General features: G+C 37.1%; 1 protein-coding gene across 1 annotated transcript in view; it reads right to left on the reverse strand.

Annotated features, from left to right (window-relative positions):
- RASA1 (RAS p21 protein activator (GTPase activating protein) 1) overlaps positions 1–16,028 on the reverse strand; it is a gene marked incomplete at its 5' end in the record, with an annotated part of 47,360 nt that extends 31,332 nt beyond the window's left edge. Inside the window, 7 exons of the mRNA XM_010132845.1 lie at positions 4,033–4,183; positions 4,885–4,937; positions 6,558–6,589; positions 7,631–7,748; positions 10,703–10,773; positions 11,603–11,738; positions 15,879–16,028. Coding sequence (XP_010131147.1) covers positions 4,033–4,183; positions 4,885–4,937; positions 6,558–6,589; positions 7,631–7,748; positions 10,703–10,773; positions 11,603–11,738; positions 15,879–16,028 — 711 coding nt within the window. The remainder of the gene's footprint in view (positions 1–4,032; positions 4,184–4,884; positions 4,938–6,557; positions 6,590–7,630; positions 7,749–10,702; positions 10,774–11,602; positions 11,739–15,878) is intronic.
- Positions 16,029–17,748: the final 1,720 nt, after the last annotated feature.

The following is a 17,748-nucleotide window of genomic DNA, read 5'->3' on the forward strand; positions in this document are numbered from 1 at the left end:
CAGGAATTCCTCAGTATAAAAGCAGGTGCCTAATTTATTCCAGTTTGGTAAAATGGGCTGAAGAATAAGCTCAGTTGTATTTGGAAACTTCTTTTGTAGTTACCCTATAGACTAGGATATGCCTTGATGGAGTGACTGAAAGCTTGGCTCTGCAGTCCTCTCCTCCTGCAGGTGAGCTAAATTCAGATGGTCCCTTATATACTGTCTTACAACCACCCAAATGCCTGAAAAAACTGAATGCTGCTAACACAAAGATACCAGGTTACCTCTAGACAAGTATGCTACAGTGTGCAAATCTGAAAGTGAACAGAGTTATCTAACAAGTAAAACGTCAACCATGAAATCAGACTGACCACAAGACTTATCTAAGGGACAGGAAAATGAATCATAGCCTTTTTCAATGTCCGATAGCCACAAAACTCCTAGTTACACAAAATGCATCAAGGGAGGTATAAACAAACATGGATTTTAAAAAATAAATCATTAAACTTGGCTTGATACGCAGAAATAAAGATGAGTCCTAACACTACATTACAGTTACTTTAGGATTTTAAAATGCTCAGGATGGGGCTTGTCAGGGTTCCCAGATCTTGGCTACCTGGATGATTTTAAAAGCATCTCACCATTGTGAGCAGTATTTTTCTTTTTTTTCCTCTTTTTTGTTTTTTTAAAAACACTTGACAACTGACTTGAGAGTTGTTCAAACAGCTGACATTTCAAACAATGCAGAGTCAAGAAAGCAGAACTAAGCAACACCATCCTACACAATTATAAAGGCAAAGAATTAACATTAAATCTGTATTGTTCAGCCCATCATAATATAGATTAATCTACCATCTTAAACAAAATTATCTTCCAGTCATCTAAGTTTTCACACTGTGCTGTCTCTCAAATTCAAGATAACTTGAAAGCTTGTTCACTCTGTATGTTTCTAATATGTTTCTTTTCACTTCCTAGAATCACCAGAAACAAAGAACCACACCTAATTTTACAGGTTTATTTTGAATGTTAACCTGTCAAGTAGTTTGAATTTCGAAAGAAGGCAGATGAATACATGGACAGAGAAACAGTATGCTTTTCATAACACATATTCTAAAATCATAATTGAAACATTAATAAGTGCTGTTGTACACAAAAACTGTGAAACACACATGGAAGTTATTCTGGTGACTGCCTAACCCAAGCCCTCAGCTCAAAGCAGGGGAAATGATGGCAAGTTGCTCTGGCCCTTGTTCAGTCACATTCTGAGCATCTCCAAGGATAGAGCTCCTCACCTTCCTGGGTAACTTGTCCCAGCATTTGATCACCCTCACAGCAAAATCCATACACCAGTAGTTGCACATCTTCAGGTTGAGACCTTGTGACACAGTTACTGAAATGACAACTGCAGGAGGTCTGCCTGAAACAGAGTTGATTTTCTTCACAGCAGCCCATGCAGTGCTGCATTTTAGATGAGTGACTGAAAAAGTGTGTTGATAGCACAGCAGTGTTTTGACTGCTGCTGAGCAACACCTGCAGTGTCGAGGCTCTCATTTTTCCCAACTCTACTTCCCTGTGCCCACCCAGCAAGTAGGACAGTGGTGGGCAAGGAGCTGACAGTGGACACAGCAGGACAGCTGCTCTGCACCAGCCAAAGAGATATTCACTGCCATATCATGTCACGCTCAGCAATAAAAGCTCCAGAAAAGGAGAAAGAAGAGGGGGACATTAAAAGACCTCTGGCGGGCTGACCCTGGCCAGCAGCTAAACACCTCACAGTGCTCGCTCATTCCCTGCCCCCAGGACATGGGAGAAAACAGGAAAGGCAAACCTGACATAACTCAAAGGTCAAGATAAAGACAGTTTAATAAATGAAGATGTTGGGAGAACGCCAGTGATGCAAAAGCATTTACCACCTCTCACTACTAGGCTGATGCTCAGGCAATCTGAGAAACATCGACCTCGGAAGATGAAACATCCCCTCAGTTTTTTATTGCTGAGCATATTTGGTCAATTTGGTTCTTCAGGAAACATCAGAAAGTCTCAACACTGTAAGCATTGCGCAGTAAGCTGTAACACTGGTGTGTTATCAACACTGTTTTAGTCATATACAAGCAGACACACAGTTGCTTACGTAAGTTATTGTGATTCCAGTCTCATGTCTGTATATTCAAAATATCCGAAAAATAAACCAAATTTCTTTCATTTTGTGTTTCCTTAAGAGTATTAAAAAATACTCCTACTACCAACACTGATTTTGTAAAGATCTAGTCTAATACTAGTATCAGATTTCAAAGGAGATACTTCGAGAGCATTCGGGGAAACAGCTCAATGTAAAAAACCTTATAGTTAATTGAAACCATCAAAGAGACGCATTTAAACAAGAAGCAACGCTTCTTAAATCCACAATTTCCACCTTGAAGACAAATGCTACATTTTTAGATAAGCCACAATGACAGAACTCTCTGTACCGAGAAATGCTTATAAAGAGTTTCATTATCTTGCAGAAATCCATGCTTTGTTTATCCGTTCTTGACTCAATGCCCTGTTTGTTGTTCTTCAGCCACTTCCGATTGTTCTACACAATAAAACCACGAGTCTTCACATAAAGATTTGTTTCTTACACTGTCCCCATTAAATGAACTAACACAAGAATTAAGAAGTCCATGAAGTTATTCCCTCTTTTCTGCTCCTTTATTGCCCTCTGCAGTATATCTTACATTACAGAATTCGAGCAGTTAGCATCTTCATTTTGCAGTCTTATTATCTTGCATTACATAATTTCATTATGTCTTGGAACTTCAAGGAAGCTTATCAACCTGCAGCATGTACTAACTTGGATTGAATGAGAACCTAGGGGTATAGCAGCAATTCTCCAACGCACCCAACAAAAACGAAGCTTTCTACAGCTATGCGTATTCTCTTCCATACTGAGGAAGAGCTTTGGAACCAGGTACCAAAGTATTTAAAAAAATTCTAAAAGCATTTTGTCATAAATCACCTAATTTTACAGTCTTGTTTTCTGTTCAACCCCACAGAAACAACCTTCTTCAGATAACTGTACGTATGTATGCCTCAAGTGAATCCAGCACTGTATTCTGAAGTAATAACTAACAATGTAGCAGCTTTCTGAAGGTATGCTACTTAATGCTGCAAGACATTTTCAGACAAGTAAGAGTTCCACATATTGGCTAGTTAGATCGGCATCACCCAGAGCTTCTAATCTATAATGCTCCTAATAAGCCATGAAAATATAGGATGAGGAAAAGACTGTTTACCTTCGTGGAAGGCTGACGCCATAGCTACCTTCGTTTTCAGTGAGGATTTCTGGAGCCAGACTGATTAACATACAAGGTATTCAAGCAGCCTGGGTGGAGGATATGCCTAGATTCATAAGGGTCTAATTGTTTAGCCTCACACCATCATCCATTTGAATTCATAGAAAAAAGTCCACTGAACTTCTTACTTAAGAGATACTGTGTTCTCAGACACAGACATTCAGAAGCTGAGCTGGAAGTGAGAGAAATTCTCTGTTGGGTTGAAGAACATCCTGGTTCTAGGTGAGAAAGACTGGAAAAGTGCTGGTTTTGTGAGGCAGGCAGCAGCCTCAGTTGAGACAGGGGGGTGAGTTGAGTTTTCACCACTGAGAAGTCTTTTCTATTATTTGAAAATGCTGTTGAATGTCTCAGCTAAAATTATCATTTTTATTTTCCCTTTTCAAACAGACAAGAACACAAATAGTAGCTTCCAAGACAAAGCAGCATTCTCTCAATTACAGATCAACAGATGATCCTTATAAGACAATTTATAGTGTGAAAAAACTGGTTTGCAGAAGACAGAACTTTGATAGAAACAACATACGCTTAGGCTTCTACAAGCTTTAAGAACCTTCTCAGTTACAAGAAACTATGAAGCAAGTTAGGTAAAATGGTTAGTGTACTACTGAGAAAACTACAGTCTTATGATCAAAGAGTAAATAGTGATCATGACCAAGTTATATAAATTTGTTATAAATATAAAATATGCAGAATTCCTTTGATCATTAAAACTTACCTATTGTAGTATCTGCCTCCCATCATAAACTGATTGTTTGATGTTGGACATATTTTAAAACGCTGAATATTTTCACTGGTCCGAAAATAAAGGGAATAATCACCAGGTGTATTATCAGAAGGCCTCACAAGAAAACTGCACACCTGACCAACTGGAACGATATCAGAGTAGTGTTACTTAATGTTCTATGAGCCCTTATCAAATCTATTTCCACATAAATTAGCAAGAGTTGCACATTTGAATAAATATCAAGTCTATAATGTGAATACCAACAGTGATCTCAAACTAGATGAACTAGTACTAAACTGCCAAAGTTAATGCAGAATGGTTTAGCTGCATGTGGCAACCTAGCCACACCTCTGTTATCGCTTTACAAGAGCATACAAAAAAAGATTTAACACATTTTCAAAAATTAGCAATTTCTCTTCTGATATTTAAAGTATGCTATTTAACATTGGTTAGAAACCTTGTTGTTTTCATTTCAAGAATTAGTTGCTCCATGAAAGGGCTAAAAAAATTTGTAGTATTTTTTCCTGTAGGTGTTCAAAAGCATATTCTCCACAGCATTTTGATGAAGACATCAATAAATGAAATAATTTATTACATATATATTAATTTAAAAAATACTTCAATAAAAAATTATTATGCACCTAAGGAACGTACTCAATACTCATAGCCACGATAGTTTTCTTCCAGTGTAATATTCTACTGAGGTAACAGCCATAGGAGCTGGTCAGACTAAGACACTCATATATGTTGAAAAAAAAATAGGAAGTTTTGCCGCACTTTAATAGGAATATAATAACTTGTGCCATTTCACTACCATTGTATTTCAATGAGAGATACAAGTACCTGTCATCAGCAAACTGTAAGCTTCTTGTTTGGAGATCTTCCCATGGAACCATCTTAACAAAGATGAAGAGAAAAATTAGAAAGCAAGACTACCAGCTCTGGTTTTTTTGGCAGTGATGACATCCAAGGCTCTGGCACCTATGAATTGATCTTTATTTAAAAAGACGTAATACATATAGATGTGATAATCCATTGATTATGCTACCTAAAGATTCTGTTCTACCAACAACATGAAAAAAAAACATTAACAGGTATATAAATAAATTTATTTCAATAAAAATGTCCAAAACTTAGAAGCTGATACCAGAATCCATCTGTGTTTAGAGATAAAAATGAGTTGTCTAAATGGTAGATAATTTGATAGGCATTATCTGAAGTCAGAGTCATAGAGCAATTTACTCCCATCATGAAATCCAAAGATCAAACAGGAGGTTAAACACTATACAGAAAAACTCAAAATTGAATTTTGCCAGCAGCTGTGGAAATAAAACCTAGCATTGTCAGTCTATTGAATAAACTGCATTCATCTCACACCCTGCATCTTCTCAGAGTCCTGTGCCATAGCAGTGCCTACAATAGTTCAGCAGCCTCTGCCGAGTCTAAGCCTGACACTGACAACTACACAAAACAACTTGTCATGCTATAACTTAATGGCTTATTCTGTGCTTTAAAGGAAAGCTAAAAGTAACACCTTTTTACTATCAGAAAAGAGCTCTAGTTCTAACTTTCTTTCTATGCTGCCTTCAGATGATAATTTCTGGCTATTGGAATGTGCAAAGGAATCACTGTCTCCCCAGAATTCCTTTGAGTGGCACAAATAACAAAGCTCCAAGCATCTGCTACAAACTACTTTGCCAATAAATAAATGAAAAATCCTACATTTGAAGGCACCCCTACTGCAAAATCAACTAGCAGAACACTAGCAAACAGTAAACAAATAACAAACACACCAGTTACTTCCTTTCTCCTATTATGGCAACAAGAAGTGCCTCCTTCAGCCATTGGCCTCTTGGAAATCACAAACTGGGCCACGGAGAAAGAGCAGCAGGTGTACACAGGGCAAGCAAATGGAGAATGGACAAAATCATCAAGCCACTAGAAATTTTTTCGAACTTTTTTGCCACTCATCTTTACTAGCAAAAATAATCTACCTATAGCTTGACATATCAATAAATTGTTGATCCTAAATAGTATTCCATAAAAAAAAAAGCATTTAAGAAATAGAACAAATCTTATAGTCTGTGCGCTTTCTCTTTAAATTTAAGTGTTATTACATGAAGCAAAGAGAGAGACAAGCTGTAAATATCACATTATCATTTTTCTAATGGTACTTTGCTCTCTTTCCAGGATTTAGAATCATGCAGATCCAAAAACGATCCTCTAAGGCATATGCTGCATCCAAGAAATACTTCATTCTGCATATTTTGGCTGAAAGTGACTGTACAGGGACTGATCTAACATTTTAACACTGCAAAACCCATTAGCAATAGGCATACCTATTACAGGACTCTTTTGTGTTAATTATCCGTCCACCTTCAGCAGTTAGTATAGAAAAAAGCCTTGAGATGAAAAACTAAATCTCCTTGTATCACCTTCCCTAAAGCTTGGAAAGTTTACAGCTGAAGCTTATAAATAGTTAAAATTTCTTTTAACAACAAAACAAAAATCCTTACATTTTGCCTTCGTGTGGATCTTCTTCTCTTCCCTAATGAGAAAATTAACATATTAAGTGCATGACAACAGCACAGCTCAGTTCAAAAAAATAAACTTCATAGGTTAAGACCTTCTGTTGGAAAAAGTATTATAGAAGCCTGAGACAGTTTTGAACTAAAGGGCTTATTGCAGTTCTATGAAAAGGAGTTTTCATCTTCATTCTCCAAGTGGAAATTCAGCCAAAATATGTTATCTCAGAGGACTGCCTCTGTTATGTTTCAAGTCCTTCTGCAGAGGTGCTAACTTTTTAAAATCTCAGCTTTCCTAAGGTTAACTTAAACATCCGATTTGTCATTCTGTGGTTCAATAGTCTAGTACTACCACATCGATTTAGCCATTCACATCCTGACACTGATCTGTGCGAAGTATCTGCAGGTAACACTGCTATTAGCAAAACACATGTACAGTGTAGGAGAATATTGTCAAAAATACTTGACAATATTTGACTCCAAAGCAATGATGAGCTTGTTATAAAAAAAACCTTCCTTTTCTTTTTTTTCCTTCTGAAGAATATTAAACCACCTGTTCCCCTGATAACTGAATTACCTGGTTAGATTCCTGAGCCCACACAAGCCCTTCTGGGTATAAGTAATGCATCAATACATTTTTAACCCACATTTCATCCTTAAAAAAAAAAGGGAAAGATCTACCACAATGCAAAATTACATTCTGTACAGCTTGTGAACATTTCATAGCAAATGTAAGAAAGAAATGCCATTAAATGAGTAGTGTATTCTTCACCAGGACAGCTGAGGTTGGGAAACTGCCTAGTAAATTTATGGTACCATTCTTTTGTACTTCTCTTTGGACAACATGTAAATAAGCACTTTTTTGATATCGAATTAGGCTTAAGGCTTTAATTTTATTTATTTTACTTTGTTTTATTTTAAAAGGAGTAGATCCAGTTACTAGGTTTAGAAAAGTACATAACTAGGAAACAGGCAATTAAGTGTCAACAGTTTGGGCTTATTTCAATATAATTTTACCAAAAAATCTCACTCATTTATGAAATGTGAATATAAAATTTACTTACCACTTCTTCTACCAGGTCTTCTACAATAAGACCTTGCTCATCTGTTCGTAGGTTTGTAACCCACATCCAGCCATCTTCCAATTCGTTATGGACAATAAACATGTCTCCTTTAAGGAAACTGAAGAGGGTTACAGCAAGATTTAAATCAGAGATACAGTCATAATATAAAGTTTAATGAACACAATGAATTCTTGAGTATAATTTTCATAAAATATTTGAGATAACCTGTTTTGGAAAAATGCATGAATTGGTAGCCCAAGCAAATAATACATAATTTTCCTGACAGGTAGCTAACAAACAAGAGTATTTATACTTTTTCTTTTACACTTAGTAACTAATACATACTTCAGTTCTGTCAACTTCAAACTGTAAGGATGTATAAAACAAAAGTAACACCGTGACAATATTAAAAGCTAGTAATATTGGTCTTTTATCAAGAGGAATCAAATAACAAACACCAGTAAAATAACCAGAGACATCCTTAACAGTCTGCAAGAAAATAATACTCCTTTCACTGGAAACTAAACTTGTATAATTAAAGCCTATGGAATACCTATTCTTTATATTCTCACATAGGAAGACAAATTTTACACGGAGAACACAGAACAGTTACCACAGAAGCCATGCAAGTAGCTATAAGAAAAGCACAAATAAGAAGCGTTAACATGTCTAGGTAGTTCCATTTCTGGAAGGTTGGTGTTCTGAAGGGTTATCACAAACTCAGGTCACCATGAACACCTTTCACTGCAGCACAGTAAGACTTCTCAACCAAGTCTGATGCATCAGGGTACATGAAATAGCAATAAAGTACTGAAGCTCATCAACTACTATTTCAGTCCAAGATTACACAGCAAATTTCTGTGGCATTTCTTAAATCTGAAGTTCACAGCTTGGCTTCACGAACGAAGATTTGGGAAGGGTTTTCCCCACGCTTACTGCAAGCGCGCTGATGGCTGAAAAGGCCAATGCGGGATTGTCCCTCACCTGTCGCTACAGGGCTTTGCAAGCGATGAGTGCACCCTTCAGGCCTGCGCAGTGGATTTTTTAGGTGAGGCGCAGCATGCGCGGAACTGGCCCCACCCTTTACACCTAAGGTTCATCCCCTTGTTGTGGGGAAAGAGCTTACATGCCCTTGTGAGGTTGAGAGCTGTGCTGGTGTTGGCATATGTCTCAGGTAGGGTCTCCCAAGCCTGACAGGTCTCAACTGAAGGGTCAGACAAAGTGTGTCCACGGGCAGGATGGGCTCACTAGCCTTCGGGCAACCATCCTAGGAGGACAACTCTAACCTCAAACCCGGGCAGATGGAGCTCGTTATCTGAAGTAGGCTAGCAGAAAAGGCACTAACTTGAGCACAAAGCAAACAGCATCACAGAGAAAAAAAACCAAACCAGTATTGAAAACACAGAATAAATTCAGCTGCTAATGAACCCAAATCCTAAGAGTGGGTGACAGACACCAAGAACATCCTCCATCAGCACTATTACAAAGAACTACACATGAAGTTACTGCACAGAACAGCCTGAAATTAACCCTGTAATACTTCAAACTTTCTGAATATTAACTATGATATTAAAATTTAAGTCAAGATTCTCTGAAATGCATAGAAGTCTTCAAAAGCCCATTCATTTGACCTACAACAAACTGAAAGCTTTGGTCCCACTATGCCACAAATAGAAGAATTTTAGCTATGTGGATCTCAAAATCTAAGCACAGAACTTTGTACTTTAGCTGTATCCTAAAACAGGTAGAAAAGGTATAATTTTCTCTGATTTTTGTTGATAGCCAAGTAACGAAATGCTTTTTCCTCTTAAGCTGGTAGGTGCAATAGGGCACTTAATGGTCTCAATCTATCTTCTTCTTCTCACACGTAGTAGGAAGCCTTACTTGCAATACACAATTAGAGAGTTGATTCCCTGTTTTACCACCTTCTCATCTTCTTAGAAAAACATAATCTTGAAGACAAATATCTTCACAGCATCCTTTAAGGAGGTCAGGTAGGAATGGACTGGGAGCCTTGGGATAAATTCACATCCCAAAGGTGCTATAAAGCTATACCTTTCTCTGTATCTTAGGCTAATACTCCCCAAATAAAGCCAATTCCCAATTCAACCGGTGCGTTAAATCAACTCATGAAACCAAGACTGCCTCATCAGAGAGATTAGAAATCACTACATAGCTCTTTCCTCCTACTTTTCTATTTGAAAAAAAAAAAAAAAAAGTAATTCTGACACCTTGAGAAAGGAGTATCACTTGCAAGTAATCAGCACTTGCTGAAAGCAAGTAACAGTTAACAGGAAAGTATGGCAATATGATGGATAGGCCTGCCATATAGTAATTTTTTAAAAAGTCATGGGATTACACATTTAAAAGTATCATTTGTTAAATACAGATTCCCTCTGCAGGGAGGAAAGCATGAGAAGGGTAGGGAACAGGGAACCATTCTTCCTCTATTTTACGGACAGAGAAGTAAAAAGACCTTGGAAAAAAAAAGTCACCAAGTTTCTAAGAACAGACCAAAAAAAAAGGAATACTAGTACATCAAAGGCAAATCTTTTTTAACATTGCACCTTTTTTCTTAATTCAAAGAAGGCCTTAAATACTCTGTTCTTCCATTTGTCAGTAATCAATGCTCACGCTCTCTTTCTATTGGTCAGAATTAGCTTGGCTTGAACTACTTTTCTGCTATTAGTTAATTCTGTTGGCATTCAAGAAAAACAGCCTAGCTCTTTTATTTAACACACTCACATGAGGCAGTTCTGCCCAGAATTCTGTCATATACACATTTACCCTCTCAGAGAAAAATGTAGGTCTTTTAAAATGTACTTCAAAACTATAACATTACTAATTTTACTTCTTTAAACTTAATGTAACTTCCCTTACAATTAATACAAATAAATATGTCAAGAATAAAAAGTCTTATTGCCATTTCCAACACAAAAACCAAAGCATCATCCTTTACCCTAAATGTGTTGGATGCCACTAGACTGTGTCTGCGTTTAAACACAAACTTAAATCACTAGTATTTATAAATCCTCAAGAGGATTCACAACTCCTACTGTAATTAAAACATACCTTATTTCATCAGTTTCTGGCACTTTGGTGTAAGGTAGAATAGCTCGAACTCTTCTTCTGTCCTCCACAGGCTACAATTTAAAAGAAGAGAACAGAGGTAATATTTTTCCCACATTCTAGAGTAGAATCCTTTTCCCCAGTGTTATGCTGCTCTAAGGCAAAGGACTGGTAAGAGTCATTTATATCCTCCTCACCAGACTTAAATTTTCAAAGCTCAAAATGACTGAGAGCACAAAAACATAATTCATAGAGTTAGCTAAGCCAGCTCTCATTTTGTTTCATCTTCTAGCATGGCAGATAATATATGTTTATCATCTTCAAAATGAATTACCACCAAGATAATTCCCATAAAATTATACTTTTAAACTTTATTCCACTTAGAGTGAAAATTTTCAGAAGTTTAACATTCAGAAACATCTTCATTTAGGTTTTGTGTTTTGTTTGGAGGGGGGTATTTTGTTTGATTTTACTTAACTTGTATTAAGGATGGGTATGTGAAAGATGGCCTGTTTTCAGAAACCTCAATTATTTCCAGGATTTGTATTTTGAAACTATTGTTAGATACACAAAATATCACAGTACAGTGGGATTACATTTCAGCGGTGCTCTTTACTAGCCAAGAACTGCACATTTTCTTGTTTATCTCTGTTTACTTATAATGCTATTACTACATCTGGAGATAACTACAACACCTGACCTCCAGACTTCTCTTAACACATTTTCATTAAACATCAATTCATTTTTTTTAATCATTAATTTGTATCAGTAAGAACGTATTTTTACATTCCTTATTCTTCACCACAGGAAACTTCATATAATGCTTTTTCCAAACAAAACTATGAAAGATGATTAAAGTTACTAGCATTTAAGTAAATGAGAGTTAAAAATTTTACTACTTGCCTCTGGAGGTGCTACCGGAAATAAGAGCTTTTCCCCCTTCAACAAACAGGACACATGACTATAATAACCAATTAGGTCTGACAGTGAAGCAAAACGACGTCCACCAATGTAGTAGTCTCCACACATGGCAATAATCCTGTTAAAAAAAAAAAAAAGAAACTTGACAAAAGAAAATATTTTCTACCATTTTTTAAAGAAAAAAGAAATTAGCATAATGTTTGATTTTTAAAGCACTGTCTGCATTTAGCAAAATGCAGTATCACAAGCTCTCTATAAATATATAAGTAAATCTTAGCTAACGAACATTTCATGAAAAGTTGTGGACACACATTGCATGATACACTAGGATTTCAAGATTCTAAAAGAAGTTCTGATTCACAAAAATGTTGGTACATTTGTCAAACCAAACGAAACAGAAAAAAAATGTGATTGTGAGTGTCCTGGAAAACTGAAATTAGCACTAGTAGACATAAAAGCATTATTACTTGTTCCATTCAGGATATAAACCTTTTATGACAGGCTTATATAAAATTAACAACATATTCAATAATTTAACAACAAATAACTGCACTTGATTATACCATGCAGAAAACCCAACACCTTCAAAAACCTTCTTACTATTAGAGATTAGATTCTATATTAAAAATACCAGGAAATTACTGCTGCTCTATCTACTGTCCTCTCTATCTTGTCCGTGCTGCGGCTTTCTCAAATACGCCACGCAGGACTCTTGAATCTTATGCCCCGGGACTGGAAACCTTTATCGAGGAGAGAAAGCCACGTCCGTGACCTGCTATTTCCCTGAAGCAGTAAAAGACTCCTTCTGCAAAATGGGTAGAACCTTCTCCATTTCTGCCGATTCCCGGCGGGGGTGGTGTGTGAACTGTTTTGCCATGACAGATTGACCCAGCAGTACCCCTTATTTCTGCGGCGGATGAAGTAGCAACTAACGTGCGGGGGAATTTGAAGATATTCCCTTGGGACGCGACCAGGCCGGCCCGTGGCGCAGATGTGTGTGTGGGGCAGTCTGGGAAGACCCATCCTTGGCAGAGAAGAGTTCTCTGCAGCCACTCCGGAGGAAAGAGGGACTGTGTTTTATTTGCATGAAAGGTTTGTTTCAGGAGAAAGTTCCTTATCGAGAACTTTTTCATCAGGTGAAAGGACTGGACTCTTCCTTCCCCTTCCCCCCCAACTGGCGTGGCGAACCACTGTGGGGGGGGAGTTTGTTTGTAAGCAGGGATTGTTCCGATCGGGAGATTTTGTGTGTAACTGTACAGTTTTATCTATTCTCCCTTTATCTCTTTCTCTCCCTTTTCCAGTCCAGTTTAACTTTGAAAATGATTTTACTTTGGGGGCGTTTTTCTATTAAACTTTTCTGTTTCTATCCTTTTCATATGTAGTCTGTGTGTTATCATTTCCTTGCCCAACTAAAGCCTTAATGAGCTCGTTAACGTGCTGATAAGCTGCTAACAAGCATCAAAAGTTTTCGTGTGTGGTTTGGCTGGGTTTGCTTTTCCAGCCAACACACTATTTCATCGCATCCCTTTCGGTGGGAAACAGCCCCCCTTTTTCAAACTGTGACAACGGTATTTAAACCATTCCTGTTACATACGAGAGTCACGTGCAAAAATGAAGTACTTAATCTGAAACAACTTCACTGGTCATTTTTGACCAGGCAGTCCAAAGAAATTATCATGGCATCAACCAGACCTGAATTTTTCCAGCAACATAGAGATCAGACAGGATTCCTGAGCAGCAGCTCACTTGCATTCTTACAAAAAAGTAAGAAATTGCGAAAAACTATTACCCAAGCTAAGCAAATTTTGCTGTTAAAAAAAAAAAATCTAAATACTCATGTTGTCCAGTTTCCGGTAGAGACACATTGAGGATATTTCACAACAGATTAGACAAAACAGATTATCTGAATCAATAAATATATTTGAACCTTCTTAGTGTTCTACTTCACATTTATATTCACAAAGCTTGTGAACAACTCAAAAACAAAAGGGGAAAAAAACAATCCCAAATATTCAATTTCCAAGAAACTTATTCTTCATCCCAAGTGAGTACACTACTTATTGTTTTCCTCCATTTTCACTCTTCTTCTTTAGCAAGTCAGTTATTCTGATACATTCCTGCCCAAAAATCTTCCTTCTCAGTCAGTTCTTTAAACTAAATGCTTTCTCCCAAACAGTGATGTAACACGCATACAAAGAGGAATCTTCAGAGATGAAATATAAAGTTTTTAAGCATATAACACTACAAGGTGAGTCAGAAAACAATATAACTTTAAGGACATAGGCTAGATCTTTTGGCATGTTTTCTTTAAGATTCCTTGGTAGATTATTCAGTGGATATTAGGTTCTAAATAAAACTTAGTTTCAGAATATTATTTCATCAAGTTTAAATGAAATCTTTCTCCCGAACACTGAGCTAGCAAATACAGAAAGACTTCTGTCATCAGAGAAAATTCTGAAAGATGAGATTAAAACACAAACATTTTCCTTATCACTCTGACTCATTAAAAAAAGGTAACACTTCAGTGAAAAAGGATTTAGTTTTCACAGATCCATATGCTATAAATCAATCATGTGCAGCATGAGCATACATGTGAGTATGCAGCTTTCAAGGAGCACCAAAATAATTAAAAGAGTTTAAGAAATTTTCATCAAAAATGTTGAGATTTCAGTTGCACAGACATCTCAGCAAAGTTTAATGTGAAAAAAAACCCCACTTTTAGTAAACAAAGTATAAGAACATTTTTCAGCAATGGAAGTTTCACCCATTCCTGGTAGGCAGCAACTAGCAAAGACGAAGCTTTGGCAGAAAGAGCACTTCTGCTCTGTGGGACATAGGCGATCCATCCCTGTATTTGTTTGAAATATTTTACTTAAAGGCTGTGCCATGCTTGAGGTTGACAATGTTCTTGACTGCAACACTTGCCTATCTAACAACAAACAAAAATACACACTTGGCAGTCAAAACATGAAACTGAAAACATGTCCAGCCTCTGAAGAACACTATCAACAAACAAAGTAATTCCCTTGGGGTGTTTATCTCTGTGTGGTTTATGGATCTCAGAATGAAAGATTCTTTTAAGGTTTGGAAATATTTTTAAGGACCCTTTCCTTAGGGAATTGGAAATCATTAGACTATTTTCTTCCTGTGATGCCAGAAGCACTGTATTGTTGGGCAAGATTCAATAGTCAATTGCCTGATACTAGCTCCAAAAGAAGTTATTAAACATAATTCAGTACTCCAGTGCAGCACTGGAAAGCAAGAGCTAGCAGGGTTTACTTTTCTGCTACTGCTACACAGTAAACAGTTCCTAAACCAGTACCAGCACAGCTGAGAAGCTGAAACCAACAGCTCAGATGGCAAGATACGAACAGGAAATGCTATCTGCGTGCTGCACATAGGAGAATTATGCCTTCATGCCAATGGTAGATCAGGACTCCTGAACCACACTTCTTTACACAGCAGATGCAACCAAAAACTCCCCGCATTTGCAAACCACGCACACAGTGGCTCATGTGTTGTTATTCTGTAAAATTCCCGCTTCCAGAAGTTGAAGAATTTGCTTTGAATTTGTTGCTATGAAGACAACTGACATTTTTTTTCTTTTACCACTGAAGAAATTTTTGCCTTCCTGTGTGTAAAGAACATTACATTGCAGCACTCCACTAGCTGACTAACCTTCAATCTCTCCACTGAATACATCTCATTTACACTAAAGAATAAATGAACTCACTAATGAACACGGCAATGGTAAAATAATCCTAGTTACAACTTTGAATAAAGAGCTGCTTGTATTTAGAACAACTAATACTAACACATACTGAAAGCTGTTTCCAGCAAACCTTCGGATTATCAAATACATGATCTCTGTTTCTTCTTGGTTTTATGGGTTTTTTTAGGGTGGTTTTCCCTCTAAACTGAGGGAGCAACCAGATTACTAGCACTTTCAGTATGTCCTGTGAGCTACAACGGCTACTACAGAACAGACTCAAAACAATCTTGCTTTATGTCTATTCACAAACACTTTAGACAGGCTTTTCTTTCCAGATATCAGTTTCATCACATTTTTGTTCTTTAGCCTATCAAATAATTTTTAAACAGCATATTTTAAAACAAAAAAAACACAAGTAAAAACCCGTACCATGCAACCAAGTAAAAAAATTACTCAATTATGATTGTTTCTGTTTATACTCTTTAGTGTTCTAAAACCAAAAATAAAGAGACTACAGTATTTTAAGAGAAAACATTTAATTCTCACCTAAAATGATTGACATTTGTTTTACTAAGGAACGAAAGCACAAATGAACCTGGTCTCCGATCACTTTCTCGAATAAGGTAACTTCCAGGTTTTCCTGCTTGTCGGAGACGTTCTTCTGCAATTGTTCTGTCAAGTTTCCCATGATACCACCTGAAAAAAAAGAGTAACACAATGTATGTCCTTAGAACTTAAGGCTTTTGTTTATTCTCACAGAATAGACCTATGAAACTAACAAAAGCTTTCACTCAAAACTGATGTAAGACCAAACTTCTGTTTCAAAGTTATTGCATGTTGTTCAACCTCCCATTTTACTTATTTCCAATAAATAGTATTTTTAAGACAGCACAGTTTTTCAGAAGTACATGCTTCTCCCAGTGAATCATCCCAAGGGGCAGAGGCTCTATCATCAGCTTCTCTGCTCCCTGGTTTGCTGATTTTAGATAAATGAAACTAGAGATGACCAATCTGACTTGGAAAGACTCTTGTACTTTAAGCCTGTGCCGGCTTCGGTTCAGGCTAGCTTTTCCAAAAGGATAAACTGAGAAGTGCATTGTAACACCCTGCTCCTTAGCTGACACAGATACTGCTGTAAGCAAAGCCTGCCCTGGACTGGAGTGACAGCAGTCACCAGACCACCATCCAGACCCAGAATGGTCTTTCCTAATCACAGTGCGCACCCTGCCAATTAAAACCAAGTGCAGATGTGTGGCAAATCAGACTGCAAAATACGACAAAGGAACGCTTCATTCTAAAGTAAAAGTTAGTCTGTTACCATTCAAGCATCAGTCACCTTCACTCAGTTTATTTACACAGCTTTTGTAATAATACTCATTTTAACCCAAATGATCACATATTAGAATTTTTTTTTGAAAAAAAAAGCAACGATAGAGGGCACCATTCAAATATAGAGCTAAACATTGTTCTCATCACGTTCACAAGGCCACAGCCCATTTCAAAGCTACATACTACAGTAATTTACTGCTTTGCATCCGTCAGCTAACTGTTCTTAATTCAACTTGTAATGTATAAACCAAAGAAAATGTCAGCTTCCACACAGCCACTGTTTTAGACAATTCATCTAATACAGACCATTCATCTAATACTTCATTTGTCTTTCAAGATGTCACAAAAATGCATTTTGGAGGAGATATAAAAACGACCTTTTGAACTAATATATGTAAGAATACCAAAAATTACACAGATTAGAGTTCCAAGCAAAATTAATAGATGCGCTGTTAATAAAATCTAACGAGAAGCGCTTTTTTTAAATACAAAATGGAAGCAGAAGTTTGGAAAGCTTTTATCAAATGAAAATCAGGTAGACTGAACTGATACACATCATATACACCAGCAGAAGCACCAGTGTAGACACTGCTTACCCTGGCAAAGTTGTGTGCCTGCTAGTTTAGCTCTCCTGTGCTTCTCTTCCTCATCCTGATCAAAACAAGTTAAACCAGAAAAAGCACTGTTGTGTCTGTACAACATACAGCACTTGAGGCTGCTGCAGGCTGAGTTACCTCAGTGACATCCTGTCTCATCCCATTCCAGAGCAACGCATCGTCACAGACACAAACTTGTAGCTTACAGACAGTAAAAAAGACTGGATCACACTACACCGACCAAGAGGGTCCTTAACGAGATGAAAGAAAACCAAGACTATCTATTTTGAAGTGCCAAGGATGAAATATTCTGCTTGTCAGCATGCACAGCATGGTTGAAAACCATTTGTACATTCCTAGGTACTCTGGATAAACCAACTTTCACCAAGAAACTCTGCAGAGACCCAAAAACTTTCCTGATCAAGAAATTATTTGAAACCAACATCTCATGAAGCCTGTTTTAAAGTAACAAAAGATTCACTAAGCTTTTA

The sequence above is a fragment of the Buceros rhinoceros genome, unplaced genomic scaffold, assembly GCF_000710305.1.
Source record: "Buceros rhinoceros silvestris isolate BGI_N320 unplaced genomic scaffold, ASM71030v1 scaffold9923, whole genome shotgun sequence".
Classification (NCBI taxonomy): Eukaryota; Metazoa; Chordata; class Aves; order Bucerotiformes; family Bucerotidae; genus Buceros; species Buceros rhinoceros.